Source organism: Amborella trichopoda, chromosome 8 (genome assembly GCF_054954075.1).
Source record: "Amborella trichopoda isolate Santa Cruz 75 chromosome 8, AtrichopodaSantaCruz75HAP2 v2.0, whole genome shotgun sequence".
Lineage (NCBI taxonomy): Eukaryota > Viridiplantae > Streptophyta > Magnoliopsida > Amborellales > Amborellaceae > Amborella > Amborella trichopoda.
The window spans coordinates 7251369-7270848 of record NC_142343.1 but is presented as its reverse complement, the minus strand read 5'-3'; the positions used below and the strand labels follow the sequence as shown (position 1 = coordinate 7270848).

At 36.3% G+C, this 19480-nt stretch overlaps 1 protein-coding gene across 5 annotated transcripts in view; it reads left to right on the top strand.

The window, feature by feature from the left end:
• The window catches only part of ARP5 (actin-related protein 5), a 41326-nt gene extending 30954 nt beyond the window's left edge, over positions 1–10372 (top strand). For all 5 annotated transcript variants that reach the window (XM_020668350.2, XM_006846199.4, XM_088874460.1 and 2 more), the window contains 4 exons: positions 615–1046; positions 1319–1446; positions 1966–2308; positions 9693–10372. In XM_020668350.2, coding sequence (XP_020524009.1) covers positions 615–1046; positions 1319–1446; positions 1966–2308; positions 9693–10205 — 1416 coding nt within the window. In that variant the 3' untranslated portion in view covers positions 10206–10372. The remainder of the gene's footprint in view (positions 1–614; positions 1047–1318; positions 1447–1965; positions 2309–9692) is intronic.
• Positions 10373–19480: the final 9108 nt, after the last annotated feature.

The window sequence follows — 19480 nt, the reverse complement described above, 5'->3', positions numbered from 1 at the left end:
CTCTCTCAAACCATTCCATGACATGCTAGACGATGCATTGAAAACTTAGATTTGTGTTCTTTACCATCATGTTTTTTTAACATTTCAATATCTCATTTGTTTATATCTATAAGTTGCATATCATAAATGTACATGAACGCAGTAAACCACTGCTTGTAACAAAAGAGGCAGCATAAAACTGCAGTCCTTATGAAGGTATTGGAAGAATGGAACCAAGTGACAACCAACCTTAGAGCTTCAATTGATGCCTAATCTAGTGTTATAGTCATCTGAAGGTCCTTCTCTGGCTTAATTGATGTGTCATGAAGGTCATGACTTGTTCATGACAACAGTTTCCAGTGAATAAATTTGCTGATATACTGTAAGGCATGTTTGCTTCATATCTGCTTCTCCCAATCCTATGCTGTTACCTTTGTGCTATTAAGTTGGTAGAACTCTCCCAATAATGCAGCAATATAACAAAGGTTTTGATGGTAATATTGCTGAGTGCTATTCTCTTGGATGTCTCCAAAGGGATTTTTAGTTGTTGTTTGTGTATATATTATTGCTTGAATGTTTCATTTTCTTATTTCTCTCACAAGAATTTCTCACATGGGACCCTCTTTGCATGGCAGAAAGGGGCCAAAGAAACTGACGAGAAAGTCAGATATTGGCAGCTTCCTTATAGACCTCCTCCGGTAGAAGAGGAGCCATCTGAAGAAGAGCTGGCAAGAAAGGCAGCAATTAAGGAAAAGCAAGGCCAACGACTACGTGAAATGGCTGCTGCTAAGAGGTCTTCAAGAATAACTGAGTTCGAAAATGAACTGCAAGGACTGGAATTTCTTCTGCAACAGCTGGAAAATGTTGAGGACCATGAGATCCCATTTTTCTTGTCAGAAACAGGCTATGTCTCTAAGCAAGAAATAGAGTCTGCTGTGGCAAGGGTTACACAATCTTTAAGAAAAGCCAAGGGTGAGCCGGTTGAAGTTGAGGAGAAAACTGAGTCCCCATCTAGTGAGAAGTATCCCCTCATTAATATACCGGACCACATGTTGACTCCAGAGCAGGTGGATTCCTCCTAACTTTTTGCAAACAATAGTGACTTGCTTACTATTTATGTGAATTTTCAGGATGTGATGCTTCGTCATTAATATTCTCTGGTTGCTTATAATCCTTATTCAATGTTGCTTAAATATTTGGCTAATCTTAGTCAATCACATACTGGGTCTTCCCTTTCACTTGTTGCACATAATTTTTTTATTCTTTGCTATTGCAGTATTTCTGGCTACAAATTTTTGTGCATCAATATCATACTGATTCTGGGTGTTCTGTTTTGCAGTTAAAGCAGAAGAAGAGACAGATATTCATCAAGACAACGTCTGAGGGTAAGCTGAGAGCGAAACAGAAAAAGCAGGAGGAAGAATTGGAAAGAGAAAGGCAGAATCAACAAGATGAGGAGAAGCGTTTGTATGTTATTCTTGGGCTCTCTAAATCTAATGTTCATCTTGTTCTTGAAAAACTGTATAGTCGTCTTTTCTTCTCTTTTTTGAAAGGCACATATAAAAGTAGAGTGTGATCCATATGCCTGATAACACCATCTGATAACACCGTGGTCACAAGGGTGATCATCATCCAGTTTTAGGGTTGGACAGTGGTGGAAGGACAGTAGATATACAAAAAAATTGCTGACATGTTTGATGGGCTCTCAGCCCTCTCTCCCTCCACTGTCCAATCCATGGATGTGAAGGTGATATATCATGGCCATATGAATCATACTACACACTCCCTGTAGATAATATTTCTATAGAGCTCATGTATATTTGCCATTTCAGCTGTTTATTGATACGACAGCCTGTATTCCAAATTGTTGTTTATTTTTTGTAGTGTTGAAATATTGGAAAGATTCTTTTATTGCATTGATCAGGCATATTTTAGTTGTTTGATGAAATTTCCCTAGCACTCACCCCATGCTTTGTCTATTAACAGGGAGAATCCAGAGCTTTATCTGGAGCAGCTGAGAGCTAAACAGAGAGAACTTGCTCAGAGAGTGGAGCAGCGGAAGAAGTTGAAGACAAATGGTACTCGTGGGAACGGAACCCCAGTTTTGTCTGGGAATGTTGGCAGAGGTGAGAGACTCAATGCTGCACAAAAGGAAAGGATGCGCCTTTTAACAACTGCTGCCTTTGATCGAGGAAAGGGTGAGGACACCTTTGGAATCAAGGATGAGGATTGGCAACTCTACAAATTGATGAGCAGGGATAATGATGACAATGATGAGGGACCCAATGAAGATGAAGCTGAACTGGCTAGGGTCACTGCAAAGCTTCAGGTATTCATGTTTTTACCTTGGGCTGTGGTCCTATATTTCCTGAAGTCTTTAGTCCAGTAGACCATGGATATGGTGTTTCAAGCTATGAATGCCCCATGTCCCTAACGATCGATGGTTGGAGATTAATTTATTCTGGTGAATGTCCCAGTGGGTGCATTCTAGTTATTCTCCAACCATCTGGCTATGGGAATGGATGGTGGATATAACCTTGGAGTACCACATACCGTAGTCCATTGGACTACGAAGTACATTCACTCTTTATTTTAATTCTATAATTTTTTTGGGTTTTAAAGGATATCTATGATTAAGGTTGGATGTCATAAATATTCGTAGGATTAGGATATCTGAAATGAAAGAAGCTTTGAGAAAGATGAAGATAGAAAAGACTTTAAGACCATATGGTATACCAATAGAGGTTTGAAAGTGCATGGGAGAGACTAATGAGTCACACTATGAGACTGTAGGAGAGAGTAATTGAGCAACGACTAAGACATGAAACGAGTATATCCGAAAATTAGTTCGGATTTATGCTAAGGAGGTCAACCCTTGAGGCTATTTTATTACTTACGCAATTGTTTGAGAAGTTTTGGGAGAAGAGAAAAGAACTCCATGTTGTCTTTATTTATTTAAAGAAAGCTCACAATAGGGTACCTAGAGAATTAATTTGGTAGGTGTTGGAAAAGAGTGAAGTCTCTAGATGATATATTAAGATGGTGAGGGTTATGTACAAGGTAGCATCAACTAGTGTGAGGACAACTACCAGAGAGAAGTAAATTTTCAATGATAGTAGGCCTATATCAGTGGTCAGTTTTGAGCCCATATCTCTTTCTTTGGTTATAGACGAGTTAATTAAGTGTCTACAAGATGAGCTACCGTGAGGTTTGTTTTTTGTGGATGACATAGCTTTGATTGATGATACAATTGATGGATCAACACAAAGTTATTGGAGGGATGTTTTAGAATCTCAAGGCTTTAATATTAGCTAGACTAAGAATATATGGAATGCACATTTACTCATTGAGTAATAATAGGAGTTGAAACAAGGAATTAATTAAGATTGATGGTCAAGACGCACCTAAAAGATATTATTTTCAATATCTTAGGTCGATAATCCATGAGAATTGAGAAATTGAGGAAGATGTCATGCATAAAATTAGAGCTAGGTGGACAAAGTGGAGATGTGCTTTTGGAGTTTTATGTGATCGTCACATACAAATGAAACTGAAGGGGAAGTTTTGTATGACGGTTGTAAGACCAACCATGCTTTATCAGACAGAATGCTGGGTGGTCAAGAATCAAAATATCTATAGAATGAGTGTCGCAGGCATGAAAATGTTGAGATGGATGAGTGACAGGAAAAAAAATGATAGAATTCAGAGTGAACACATCTGAGGGAACTTAGGGGTAGCTCCATAAGGTGGTAAGACGAAGGAAACTAGACATAGGTGGTCTGGCCATATGCAACATCGACCTAGAACAACACCATTTAGGATGAGTAATTTAATCCGAGTGGAAGGCTATAAAAGAGCAAGGGAAGGCTCAAAACGACATGGATGTAAGTAGTGAGAAGAGATATAGTGACTTATTGTCTGGCGGAGGGTAGGGGACCTTTGATAGAGCTGAATGGAGAAACAATATTTGTATAGCTGACCCCAAATAGTTGGGATAAGGCTCGGATGATGATGATCTCTAATATTAATGTAATACAATATAGTTTTAATTATCCTTTTTCGAAATGTGGAAAATGGTTTCTTTAATCTTTTTCTGAGGTTTCAAGTGCTTAGGAATGACATTTACTGAACAACTTTTGGTATGGCCTTTGAAAGTTTTGAACAGTATCAAATTTTTTGTTGGAAAAAGAAGGGTGGGTCAGCTTGTTTGTTTGCTTGGGAGAAACATAAAGGGTTCGAAACCTTGACCTCCTTTTCCAAACGGGATGTGTATTAAGCTAAACATGATATTTTGTCTTCATTTTTAATTTGAGATGCTCTTGATATGGGCATACCCTTCAATCAAGGAGAACCCGAGTAAATTAGTAAATTCCTCTCAACTTTCTATATGTCAAAGTAACTACCAGACACTCCTTCCAGTCAACACCTTTAAATGTGATCCATTTATTTGGATCAGATATTGAAACAAAATCACTGTGGGCTCCTGTACTCTGCATGCATAATGGCTTAAAGCTTTCCAGATTTGACCTGAGATCAAATGGGATTTGGATATATTCTATATTATAATAACCAAAACTTGGCTTTCTTTCATTTCAAAATCTACCTTTTGTTTTCCCCTTTCAGCCTTGTTTCTAGAACTAATAAATATTCTGTCCCCCCCTCTAAATCGGTAATGGGTTCCTTGCCAATATGTTATGAAACCCAAAAATTTCTTTATGGTGGAAGAGTACCACGGCCTCCTAATGGACTATGATCTGTGATACTCCAACAATACATTAATTGTCCATTCCCACCATTTGGTGGTTGGAGAATAACTCGTATCCCTGCAAATCTCCTTGTGGGCCCAACCTTTTACACCAACATCCTAGGTTGGGGCTGTTGTCGCATGTCGACACTTCAATACATACTGACCTATGTTACCAAGACACTTCAAAGTTGTCCAAGTTTCATTTATTGACAAGTTTCACCTTTTTGACATGATGCACACTCATAGAAATGAGGGGACACTCGTATGGGCAGTGTTGGAATTGCCTGCCGCCATAGAAATATTTAGAACTTTGAAGGATCCCGATTTTAAAATTTCAGGAACTCGATCCCCCTAAAGGGATCTTTGAAGAATCATGATTTTAAAATTTTGGGAACTCAAATCTCAAACCCTACTATTAGGGATCTCGATCCGGATAACCACCAAAATTATGATATTCGTGCCAGCTGGCAATGCAACTAATACTCTTAATATATTTGCATTGCTTGCTGACTACAAACAAAGAGATCACGAATTTAAAGAGTATGTATAGTCCTAGACGATATGTCCTCTTTAAGCTTCGGTGTTAGATCCCTAAAAGGTAGGGATTGAGATCCCAAAAGGTCAGGATCGATATCCCCAAAGGGTTGGAATTGAGATCCCTAGAATTTAGAGATCTCGATCCCTAACACCTATGCATTGTACGGATAATGCTCCCAACCATAGGGATCTTCTAGCTTCGATTCCCCCCTTCTAATCCCCATCGCACTCCTAATTCACTCATGATCCCAAAAACTTTTGTTTAGACACTATAAAATTGAGTGTCCTAGCTTATAAAGGCAAAAAATGTTCAACAAGAGTTAAACTCATGACCTCTTGCTTTAAAACCAGTGCCACCACCAAAGGTCATATGCTTTATATGATAATATGAATTCTAAAAATTAAACCTTTTAGTGATAAAAATAAAAATATGTTCAAAATTCAAATTCACATTGTTAATTTAAGTTTAACAATAAGACATTATTTCACATAATAAAGTTTACATAGAAAATAACAAGAAAAAATTTACAGTATACTATCTAATAAAGTTGGGTTTTTTCCATAGTTGTTGGAAACGCTTGGGAACTTGAATCGTTTTAGGAACCGGAATCGCTGAATCATGGCTAGCTAGAAGATTCATGTCTTAGGAATCGTTGTCCGTACAATAGGAATCATGGGGAACGAGATTCCTAGTTTTTGAGAATCATGTTTCGATCAAAATAGATCCAAGTTTCTTCCACATATGGAATCGAGATTCCGTCCTCCTTGGAATCGAGATTCCCATCCCCCTAGAATCGACACCCCAGGAGTCAAGATTCCTTAATAGACGGAATCGAGTTTCTGACGTCTTTGGAATTGAGTTTCTGACATTTGTGGAACATAGATATGTTGTTGTTTCGAATCGTGATTCTAACATATTTGGAATCAAGTTTATGAAGTACATGGATCAGAGATCCATGCCAGTTTGAGATCAAGATTTACAATAACATGGACTGTGGAATGCTTTTGACGATCCCTACCGGGAATCAAGATTTCATTTTTATGGAGAAGGAAGCCACAAGCACATCTTGAGCCTCATCAACTTTAGAATCTATATTGGATGTCTCTTATTACTATAAATTGTGATTTAAACTTCATTACTATAAATACAAAATAGGATTTTGTCTACGCCATGGTTTTACTTTTAATTGTATGTTTTGTATTTACCAATTATTTTAAATTTAAAGTAAATGTCGTCTAGGGTGGCACAAGTAAAATAATGAAACCCTGCAACTACTAGAAGCATTCGAAGGAAGATTTCTACTCCAATTGACATGGAATCAAGATTTAAATCTCGCTGGAATTCAGATTCGATATATTTGGAAACGTCTACCCACAATTAATGGGTTCAAGGTTCTAAAGATGTGTTGGATTGAGATTCTGAAATTAAGGAATCGAGCTTCCTTGGTTCTGATAAATGGTTTCTAAAGATGTATTGAATCGAGATTCCGAAATTCAGAATCGACTTTCATTGATTCCAAAAAATGGTGTCTAAGATGTGTCGAATTGAGATTTCGAAATTAAGGAATCTAGTTTTTTTGGTTTCGAAAAACGGTTTTTGTGGGGATTCCTTAACGGAAACACGGAATCGGGTTTTGGAACTAGAAACACGAGGTCGATGGAGAGATTTCGGTATCTATGGTTTCTTCTCTTCATAGATAAGTATATAAGTTTCTAGTTTGGCTCTCTATGAGTTTGGGTTTGTCATCTTACTCTTTAAAAACGAGTGAGAACCATCTCGCCCTTGGCCTTTTCTCCCCTTGTTGGAAGATTAAATGGAATCGCCCGAGTTGGAACAGAAGGCTAAGTTGACCAAGTCCAGTTGTTAGACAGGAAAAGCGTGGATCCTTGTTAGAAAAGAGACCAAGTAGAAGCTAGCAAGCAAAGCAAGCCCGCAAGTCAAGCAAGTTTTGGCCAGCCAATCACGCACCAAGGCAGAGAGGGAGTCAGTGGAGCCAGTTCAGTCAAGGAAGGAACAAGATCATTTACTTTTGATACGAGGAGGTCACGATTACTTACAACTATCTGATGTGACCATCCGATAGTATGGGTGTGTCACAAAGTTCGAGAAAATTTCTTTTGAAGTTTGAGCTTGGTCAATGAAATAAATGCGTTCAGCTAATTTCACATTCAATGGTCAAGATTAATTGTGACTATCTCGTACCAAAGATAAATGGTCTCATGAAATACTTTTCCTATATGTATGTAGGTAATCCTTGCCTTATCCCAACTATTTGAGGTCGGCCATACCAATCATATTCGGCCATTCCATTCTATTAAGGGCCAGACCCTCTACTAGACCATAAGTCACTATATCTCTTCTCACTACTTCCATCCATGTCCTTTTGAGCCTTCTGTTGCCCTTTTAGAACCTTCAACGCGTTCCAAACCTCCTAGCCGGTTTTGTTTTAAAAATAATAGTAATAGTAAATGGGTAGATGCTGCTCTCTCTCTCTCAGTATCTCTCTTACACAGCAAAAGAAAGGGTAGATGGGCCACCCCTCTCTCCCACCCCCTCCCCAAAAAAAACTAATAGATGGGTCGCCTCTCTCTCCCCATTGATCTTGTTGGTGGGAAGTTAGAGTATGGGGAAAAGGGATGAGTTTGGTGAAGTGTTGGACGACTATATGGGTAGCAGTGAGTTCAAATATGACGGAGTACAAATGTAAATAAAAATTAATTGCTGATAAAAGTTACTTTTTGTCTAGTTCTTTTCCTTGAGTCGTAAAGGTTAATTATATCTTTTTTCCTTCAAAAGGATCAGGCAGATTGCTAGACATGGCAACCGAATCTCTCATAGAATGTATATACATATTCTAAGCTCCCACTGGAGCATATGCTGTCCATTTCATAATTACCCGAATCTCTCATCAAAGGTCGCGATTCCGATTTGGAACCCCGATTCGGCGACTCCAAGTAAGAATCTTCATTGAACCCATTTCTGTGAAGTCTGAAATCTCAATTCTTTATTTTAGGAATCTTGATTCCAATACTTATAGAATCTTTTTTGGCATGAAAATGACCAATATAAACCAAAGTGGTGGTCCATGTTGTCTACTTAATTATTTAAATATGCATTGTATTGATCCAATGGATTGATTGCCACTCCAAGATATAAATAATTTAAGGCGTAAATGGGCATGTATGGTATGTCGGTCAATGAATGACATTAAGACGTGGATTGTTTCCTTCTCAGTTTCCTCTTTATTCCAAATATATCAGAATCTCAATTCTATAAATGAAGGAATCTCGATTCCCTATTTGTCAATTCCAACTAGGTTGGAAACTTGATTCCAAAGGGCTAGGAACTCAATTTCATCAGGGATCTCGATTCTATTTTGGTCGAGTCTCTATTCTTAAAATTAGGATTCTCGTCCCCCACGATTCTTCTTGTATGGACGTCGATACTGTAAACATGACCAACTGGCGGCGATTCCACGCTTCTGATTCCTAAATCAATTCGGTTTTTGAATCGATTCGGGTAACTATGGTCCATTTACTCCCTTGGTTATAACCCAGTCTGGGAGTATTTTAGAAACCTCATTTTTTAGGACCCAAATTATGAGTATTTTAGTTGGTACAATTTATTTAAGGCCTCAACCTCAAACAATCAAAGTGAGGCAGACCTTTGATCATGCTAGAAGGTGCAATTCTGGTGTCAAAAATCCTTACAATAGCCGGAAAATGTATTTCCATTCCTAATTATGAAATGCAAAGCTCCAAAGATGATCATTTCACAAATAAGTTGGGGATTGCTAAGTTTGACCACTGTTTTAACTCTGTACTTTTGCAAAATATGATGTAACTAGCAATCCCACTAATATGTAGTTTAAACTTATAAGTATATAGGGCATATGAACTTGCCAAACCTTTTGTGTGTCTTTGAATCTTGGTTTGAGATCATGCTTTTAATATGACAAGACTATAGAATGTCATACTTCTATTCTGATAAGTTTTTATTTTTTCTTTTTTGTCCTATAAAAGCTTTTCAAGCATCTCTCTCTACATAACTTCCAGCTAATTTGTGACGCTAAATTAAAAAACCAATTATTTACTGAACTTGGAAAGCTTGGTGATTATATTAGAGGACAAAAAATGTTAGGGCATTTGAGGAGACTAAAGAGTCGTATAAATCTTAAGTGATTTTCTGTTTATCTTGTAAATTAATTATATAATCCTACATGTCGTTTAGGAAATTTAATTGGATGGATGTGTCATGAAGTTGATTTTAACACTGCAGGTTTACTCATTGTTTAACAATCCATTAGTGGAATTGGACCATGCATATAGTTTTGTACTACTATGTGCCATAGTACTGTTGGAGTTTGGTACACTTCCCCATCCTCAAAATTGGCTCGCATGATTAATACCTGTTACTTGACCATGACAGGAAATAGACCCTACCTTTGTAACATTGGTTGAACCCAGTCCTCCGGCGACTGGAAATGGATCAGAAACCCCTCATTTCCGGCCACTAACAGCTGAAGATTACCGTATTACCCTTGGGATCGAGAGATTCAGGTGCCCGGAAATCCTTTTCCAACCCCACATTGTGGGAATCGACCAAGCTGGCCTTGATGAAATGGTTGGGATCTCAATGAGAAGGCTAAAGCCGGAATTATTATCACATGGAGAAAACCTTTGCAACTCTGTTCTATTAACTGGAGGGAACTGCCTTTTCCCAGGAATTAATGAACGAATTCTCACTGGAATTCAGAAAATCCGGCCATTTGGTTCGAGCATTAGAGTTTGTAGGGCATCTGATCCTCTTTTGGATGCTTGGCATGGGGCCTCGATGATTGCTGCTTCGCCTAGTTTTTCAGAGCAGGTGTTTAGTAGGCAGGATTATATGGAGAAGGGCGAGGAGTGGCTACGGAAGTATCAAATCAGATACACAATATGATCTGTGTCTTTTGGGTAACTGATATAGTCTTCATGTATCTTTACTTTTGTTTTGTTGATTGAAGTATTGAGGGAAGTTATAGGATCAGTATGGTTTATGAGCCATGGTTTTGTAAATTGCGGAATGAGAATGTTTTGAAAGGGTAAAATCTGTCATCTTTTGCTTTCTCTACTGTCTTCTTATTGATCTTAGAGATCTATTTTTTGGTAGGTGTCACAAAATATGACATTGTATATTACAAATGGTATGTTTGATAGGTATCATCACCATCCCTTCTTCCAGTTTATGAATGGTGTTAGAGTTAAACTATAGGCATGTAATGGAACATTCAGCCCGATATGGTTCATCTCTCCTGCCCATCATTTGGAACGGATCGTGGATGTCCACATGACAATGCACCCATATCATTACAGTGCCGTCTGGCCTTCAATGGTGGATGTCCTTATGACCATACACCAGTGTCATGACTATCCTGTCTTGCTTTTTATGGGATAACACATGTTATGTTTGTGGTCATAACAAGAGTGTGCGTCGATTTTAAGGGAGCGACCATATCGTACATGCCAGGGCACATTATTATACACTTGGTATTTTTGGCAAAAGATCTACTTGCGAGGTTCCTCTAAATCTGAAATTTTGAGATTCATTTTAGAATCATCAAGAGTACTTTCGAAGAAAAAAGAGATTTTGTTATTAGAAACCTAGATTACCATCTGAATGCTTTTTCTTCAATCTTATGATGTTATATTTCAGGTACCTACGGGGAAGATATGCTCCTGTGGTAGTGTTTGTTATCTCTCGGCTTGAGGGGTCCCATCTCTTTTGGTTTCTAGAGATTGATAAATTTCTGTCTTGAAGGGTCTCCCCCATAAAACGAAAGGGGAAATTGCTTCTTGATAAAGATTGCGCATTAGTTTTTGTAAGTTAACACCTTTGGTCTCTTGGCTGTTAGGTACCTAACCAATAAGTCCCAAAAACCTTGGGAGAGGGAAATGCGGAAAGTCAGACCCTTAAATCACCTAGGATGTTATATATCACCACACTCCGTAGTCAATGTCATCGACAGTTCTCACTTTATGGTGGTTTATGGTGGCTCTCATTCTATGGTGGTTCTTACTCTGTTTGGGTAGCCCTTTCCATAAGTAGCCATTTCCTATGATCGATGTCTTCAGCGGCTCTCACTCTATGGTGGCTCTTACTCTATGGCGGCTGGTTTTATTCAGGTAGCCTTTTCTATAGGTAACCTTTTTCATAGGTAGCATTTTTTTAGGATTTTAACCTGGGTCGTAGTGGTTGCTCTAATACCAAAATGTTAGGTACCTAACCAATACGCTAAAAAATTATTGGGTGATGGAAACACAAAAAGTTATGCCCTTAAGCCACCAAGTATCGGCCAGAAAGAGAGCGAGAGAGAAAAGTGTTAAATCTTGCCCAATAATTTGAATTTGAGTTGCTTCAACCAGTTTGTTGTTGTAGAATGTTTTTGTGAAAGTTTGCTGGCATCTCTTGGGCTTGTAGATGTCGACAAGAGGTGTCGTTCGAAGCTCGAACGTTGTCAAATAAATTTACTGGCTTAAGGGTAAAAGAATCTTCCCAACTGTTTATTGTGGGCAATGGACGGTTGACGATATATTAGGCAATTGTTTGACGGGTTTATATGTGGCGCTGACTTACCCAAAAAAAAAAATGTAACTAGGAGTAGTTTTTGAATTAATTAAAAATCGAAAAATATAAAAATAAATATTTATAGTTAAAATACTTTTCAATTTTTTGAAAATAATAAAAACCATTTAAAACCTATTATAGTAATTTTTTTGTAATTTCTTTTAATTTGTTTTTTAAGTTAGGGTGGTCTTGACCACCCTAACAAGTGGCCGGCTCCAAGTAACCTGGTCAGGTCCATGTCGACCTAGCAGGTTTTGCAAACAGTGGGAAAATATCTCCATAATCATAACATTTGTGCTAAATTTTGTTAGGTTTTTAAAAAATATTTTATTTTTTATCTATTTAATATTTGACTGATTTATGATGGTTTTGATTTTTCTTTACTTGGTTTAGCTCTAATTCTTTGAATAAAATTGTATTTTTTTAGGGTTTTTACTTTAGAGTTTGTTGGACTAATTTAAAGCATTGATTTTGCTAACTTTCTCTCCGTTTTCTAATGTTTTGATATATATATATATATATATATATATATATATATATATATATATATATATATATATATATATATATATATATATATATATATATATATATATATATATATATATATAGGTTTTGTTAGGCTACATCACTTGTGGTGTAGACCGTTAAAGTGCTCAATATTTTTAGACATTTAGATACCCTTATTGTATAGTACAGTAACTTTTTTTTTAGGGATATTTTAAATAATTAGTCAAGTGTAAACTAGAAATTCATAATAAAAACAAAAACATTTATTAACAATAGTGGACAATTACATCATCTACAATATGCATTACTTGTTTTTAACTGTTAATAGAATGCCATTATTTTTTTTATAAAAATATCCATTCTACCCTTCTAAATGATAAAAAATGCCCCTACTTGAAATATTTTGTATTACAATTCAAAGGTATTTTAGTATAAAAAAATGTTGAGCACTTTAAGGGTCTACACCATTTGTGGAATAGCCTAACAAAACCCTATATATATATATATATATATATATATATATATATATATATATATATATATATATATATATATATATATATATATATATATATATATATATATATGGGAAAAGTTTATATAGAGCCGAGGCTCTAAACAATCAAATTTGAGCTTACATAAAAAAATTCACTAGAAGAGGTTGTTTTGATGCCCAAATATCTTCAAATCGATCATCCCGACATCGATATGCATGGTCATGAGAAAAATGGATTTCAAGTTTTGGAAATATTGTATTTTGTAATACATTTTTGGACCGTCAATTTTCAAGTTTTCATAGATCTGTCGATCTATACTATTTTTAAAGCTTTAAAATTTATAAATAAATATGAAAATATATTTTAAGACTATCACAAAGATTCCCAATATTAAAATCACATTTCTCGACTCTATTTGAAGGTAGGCTCTAATTTGATTGTTTAAAGCCTAGGCTCTATACAAACCGCACTATATATATATATATATATATATATATATATATATATATATATATATATATATATATATATATATATATATATATATATATATATATATATATATATATATGAGTAATGATCCTATGAGACCCTCCTATACCCATGTGCGTAGATATATACTATATATAAGTAATGATCCTATGAGGCCCTCCTACACCCATGTGTGTAGATATATATTATATATGAGTAATGATCCTATGAGACCCTTCCACACCCATGTGTGTAAGACCCCAAAGGATCACCATTAAATTTGGTACAGATCTCTAGAAAAGTAATCACAAGGGTGTGGGACTTGATTTTTCTAGAGACCTGTGCCAAATTTAATGGTGATCCTTTGGGGTCTTTACACACATGGGTATGGGAGGGTCTTATAGGATCATTACTATATATATATATATATATATATATATATATATATATATATATATATATATATATATATATATATATATATATATATATATATATATATATATATATATATATATCATGTTATTTTGTAGTGTTTGTTGATTGCTCTTTGATTTCTAATGAATTCAATTATTAGTGTTAAATATTTTATTTATCAAAAAATAAAACTTTGGGATAAAAGTTTCTGGAATTTGCATGTATAATTTTTTAGTTAAAACATTGATTATATTGAATAATGCTTAATTTATGATTAATCACTCAATTAATTATTTACGTTGTCTATTTTAATTTTTTTATGAAGAATATTGTGCATTTGTGATAATACACAATATTTATAAAAAGGGTGAAGTTTACATAGGTTTACCTCAAACAATAGGACTATGGCGCGCTTCTAAATTTTTTCTAGAGATGTGTTTTCAGAGTCATAAACTTTATGATGGCTTGAAAATTTGTATTGGACCCTAGTAATAAAATTCAAAATTTTGAAAATGGAAGCACATCTATAAATACTTAAAAGTTCTGAAAGTATGGAATCCAGATAACTTGTTACAAGATGCACCAATATTTTGACTTGAAATTCTTTTTTTGCCTTTATATCTATATGTCTCAAGGTCAAGATGATCAATTAGAAGGTTTTCTAAATTCAGAATAATCTTTTCTACTATATTTTTAAAGCTCCATTCCCATAAAGCTCCATTCCCATCAAGTCCTAAGCTTATCCTTAGAAGAAAGGGAAATTTATCAAAATATACACTAAAGTTAAACTACTTGACAATTTACCGCAATGTAATTCGATAAATTTCAAACCCTTCTCACTTGGTGGCATATTTGAAATTCGATTAAGACAAAAGATAGACTATTTAAAATTAGTTTAAAAATATGAATAGGATATTAAATATTTCTTAGTATAATAAATTTCCCTGGGAAAATGACTAGATATCCATAGTTTCCTCATGAGACGATTGAGAAACTCAACCAACAGATCATAAATGAAAAATCTTGCATTTTTTGGGTTCATCTTGTTTTAGAACTAGGGACGTCTGGTCGTTAGTATACGTCCATTGAACATAACAGGACGTAGAGATCACTCTTTTGATTGGCATGGCCCACATTTGTGTCCTCTTCACTATTTGAGCATACAAGTCGGAAATAGCACCAAATCCATGTGTGTCTAGGCTAGCCATGTCGGTTTATTGAAACTGGCTTGGCAAAACTGTTCCAAGTTTATATATAATTCATTTTGATTTCCCTACTAAAAAAAAGACAAAACTTGACACTAGTTTGAGAATCCATTAGGCTGCATTTTGGTCTTCTAGAGTCATGGTTTCTCAAGGTTTCTATAATTCGGCATATGTTTGATGATGTCCTTTTGTGCGGGAAGCAAATGATTTAGCGGACATTCTGGCTAAAAGGGGTGCGAGTAGTGGAGAGCCATATGTTTTGTCCTCTCTGCCTATGTATGTCGTTGCTTACAAGCAAAAATGTCGGTGGAACAACTGTAACTTCCACCTCATTTTCTAGCCTAAGAGTGAATGATAGAGACAGGACCCTGTCGAATTGCAATCCAGATGGAGGACTGGCCACAAGCTCGCCTCCGAATGGACCACTTGCAGCACCAGCTCTTGCAGTGACAAAACTGGAAACTCACCGGAAGATTTCGAAGAGGGGTGGTTTTCTGAAAGAAGAGGGGGAGATTGAGAAATCATTTTTATAAATAGACAAAAAGAGAAACATAAAAGAAAAAAAGAGGGGCGTACCCTGAAGCTCGTTCCCGTTCATAATCAGTATGGTTGTGCATAATCAACATGTGTGTGCCAACTTTCTCCGATTCTTGGAGAGTTCGTTGGGCGAGGAGATCGAAGCCAAATGTAGTTTTAGGGGCTAAAAATATCGGAATTTAGGTTTGGGTGCTTGAGGTCAGGGTTCGGGTCAGGGGGGTTCAGGGTCAGTATTGGGTCTGATGGGGCTGGCTCGAGTTCGGCATAGTCTGGCTAGAAATCAAATATTTGCACCCCAAAATGGGGGTGGGGTGGGGGGGGGGGGGTGGGAGTGGGGGAAGGGGAGGGGATTTTTGCACCCCAAAATAGACCCCTTATTCATCATCAAAAGTTTGAGATTGAATATGGGTCATTCATTATCAAAGCCATAGATGGCCTCTCCGAAGTTGCTATTAGCATCTTCCAGCTTTGGTGCCATCATGTTGCCATGTTGGGGCATACTGATGTGATTTTGGGCGGTGGCATGTCAGATGGCCAACAAAACCACTAGTAGTGTTAGGCGTTGCTACAAGCATCTCGCATTCAGAATTGGTCTAGATGTTACTTGTTGTGTCACTAGTCATTCGCATCCCATCGTCCAAACAATGATGGTTACTTTTCGCCCAATCCGAGCATTTGGAGGTTTGATATTTGCTGCTAGTTTGGGCCTATGACAGGCTGACGTTGCCGGTCATGGCGTCCGATGTTGCTACCCCCATTGTTGGAGTAATGATGAGCCTCTGCAGCCGCGTTCTGAGATCTTATGGTCGGCTTGTAGGATTGTAACTTGAGCCACTGTTTTCTGGATGTCGCTCCTGCAAATATTGACGTTGGCGGTCCTAGAGTCTGTCTATAAGGTCCACATGGTGACATTGCCACCTACAGAGTTGGCGACTCCAGTTGTAGCATTGTAGTCTGACCGCTCAATCGAGTTCCTTGAATCTATTAGGGCATTGCTGGTCATGATGCCCAATGCCGCCAACCCAAAAGTTGGCGATGCCAGCCGCGACAATATAGTATGCTAGCTCAATCGAGTTCCTTGAAGGTATTGGGGGCATTGCTGGTCATGATGTCCAATGCTGCCACCCCCAGAGTTGGCGACCCTAGTCATGGTGTTGTAGCCTGGCAGCTTAATCGAGTTCCTTGAAGCTATTGAAACATTGTAGTCTGGCAGCTTAATCGAGTTCCTTGAAGCTATTGGAACACTGCTACATGATGCCTGATGCCACCACCATCAATCATGGCGTTACCTCAATCATGGCGTTGTAGTCCGGCAGCTCAACCGAGTTCCTAGAAGCTATTGGGTCATTGCTGGTCATGATGCTCAACGCTGCCACCCCAGTGTTGGGAGAACCCATTCATGGCATTGTAGTATGGTAGCCCAATCACGTTCTTGGAAGGTAATGGGGCATTTCCATTTTTATGATGCCCAACGTTGCCACCCCTAGAGTTGGTGACCCAGTCGTGGCGTTGTAGTCTGGCACCTCAATCGAGTTTCAGGAGGCTATTGGGGCATTTTGGTCATGATGTCCAATGCTGTTACCCCCAGAGTCAACCCGAGTTGGCGTTGCTTGGTGGGCCGTTGGACTTTGGCAGCCTGGTGTTCTGGGGTATTTCTTTCGGATCTTTGGCCATAGTAGGGTGGTTCTTGTCGTGCCAGGAGTCCTTGTTGAAGTTTTGGTTCTGGTTCCGGATTGGGACGAAGCAGGGTTAGAGTTCCATGCTGTTGTTTTTCATGGTTTCTGGTTTTGGTTGTTGCCTTTTGGGTTTGATGCGTCTGGTTGTTGGTTTTTAGGGTTTCTGGGTAATCCTAGGGTTTATGATGATCCCTCAGTAGGTAATGTAGTGTTTATAATTGGCTACTGTAATGTTATTTTAATAAAGAAAAAGTAACATTGTCGCAAAAAAAATAAAAATAAAAAAGGACTTCCCCCTCCAAAATACTAAAATAGATTTTGGATCCATAAATTTTAGGTTGATAAACTATACCATGGTGAACACGAATATAGAAAATTTCAAAAATAAAAAGGAATATTTTTTTGATGTATTCTTTTAGACTATTGATTTGTAAATTTTGGAGAGACCACAAACTCTAATATCCATCCTTAAGATAGATATGAGATGCGTCAGGGACGCAAATGTGGAAGTGCCACCCTTGATGCACACTACACTTTCCCTTCTCGTAGTCATCATCTTAATGGAGTTTTTTTTTGGGTGAATTAATGGAGTGTCAGGTTGGATCTAACATTCTCTGTAATTTGTCACAAAATCTTGTAGAAAAACAATGTAATATATGATTTTTTTTATCTTTTTTATACAAAAATGATAAACGTTCAAAATCTACCAAAAAAAAATTCGTTCTAGTGAAATATATGTAGTAGTTTAAAGTCAATGAATTGTATACAATAAATCCATTTATTTTTTATACAAAGAGATTACAACTGTTATTGTTTAGATATGAAATCAGGTGGTTGGAAATATGACATTGACTAGTCACAATGTCCAAATAAAAATTGAGTTATAAAAACTAGGAGAAATCAAAGAAATGGCGGATTGGAGATTTTAGAGCTAAAAAATGTGTATATATATATGTATTCATGAATTTTGTATAAAGATTAAAAATATCATTCATTATTTTTTGAAATTCAAAAGGGGCATTTTTGAGTCCAAATGGCATTACATTCAATTTGTACTGGCCAAATAGAACATTGAAGGCTGTTTTATATCTATCATTTTCATTTATTTGGATTTGCTAATATCCTGATTTCATATGAAATTTAGAAAATATACATGCATTCAGCAATCTATCTAATAGATCTTTCTTATTAGGTATTGGGTATCTAATCCATTTTAACACCTTATTTAGAGGTTTATAATTTATAACTAATCTTGGTACTCTTCTTTCCTTTTCGGCATTATTTTCATCATAAAAAGCTGTACAACTCCATGGTGAAATTTTTTTTCTAATTAAACATTTTTCTAAGAGTTCTTCTATTTCTTTTTTACAAATCTCCAAGAGTCTTGAATTCATTTGTATTGACCTTGCTTTTGTAGGTATTTTGTTTTCTGTGAATCCTTCTTCATATGGTAAATTTACCATATGTCTTTTTCTGTTAAAAAAGGCATAGGGTAATTCATGACAAATTTCTTGCTCTATTTGTTTTTTAATGTTTTCAATTTTTCCTTTTATTTCAGGTAATAACAAATTATTTTCTATTTGGCAAGTTTCCTCCTCTTGCCCCCTGCAAAAATTCACGGGTGAGAAAATCAAGAAGATGATTAGAAGAACTAGGAAGGTGTTCAATAGTAAAATCAAAAGATGAAAGAATAGCTTGCCAACGAACAAAGATTTACTTAGAGACAAGATTCTGAACATCTTTAATTAAAATGTCTCGGGTTGCTTTACAATCAGTTCTAATTAAAAATGTTTGATTGAGGATATCACTTTGGAATTTAGTGACACAATGTACTATTGCTAATATTTCTCTTTTGATGAAAGAATAATTATGTTGTGTAGTATTCCAAGCTTTAGATGTAAAGCGAACCAATTGTTCTCTATTATCAATTCGTTGTTTGAGTATTCTTCCTAACCTAAGTTCGGAGGCATCACATTCAATAATTTTATAAGCATTGGGATCAGCTAGTACTAGGCATGGTAAGTCTTTTGCTTTCTTTTTAAGGATTTTTACTGCAAGGGTATACATATCCGTCAATTTTGGAGGATTCTTTTTTAATCTATCATATAAAGGTTTAGCTATAATAGCTAAATCTTGTATGAAATTAGCAATATAATTTAGACATCCTAAAGACCTTTGTAATTCTATTTTATTAATAATAATATCAGGAAATTTATTTGCAAATTCAATTGCTCTATCTATTGGAATGATAGTGCCTTGAAATATATTATGTCCTAAAAATCTTATTTTAGTTTGGA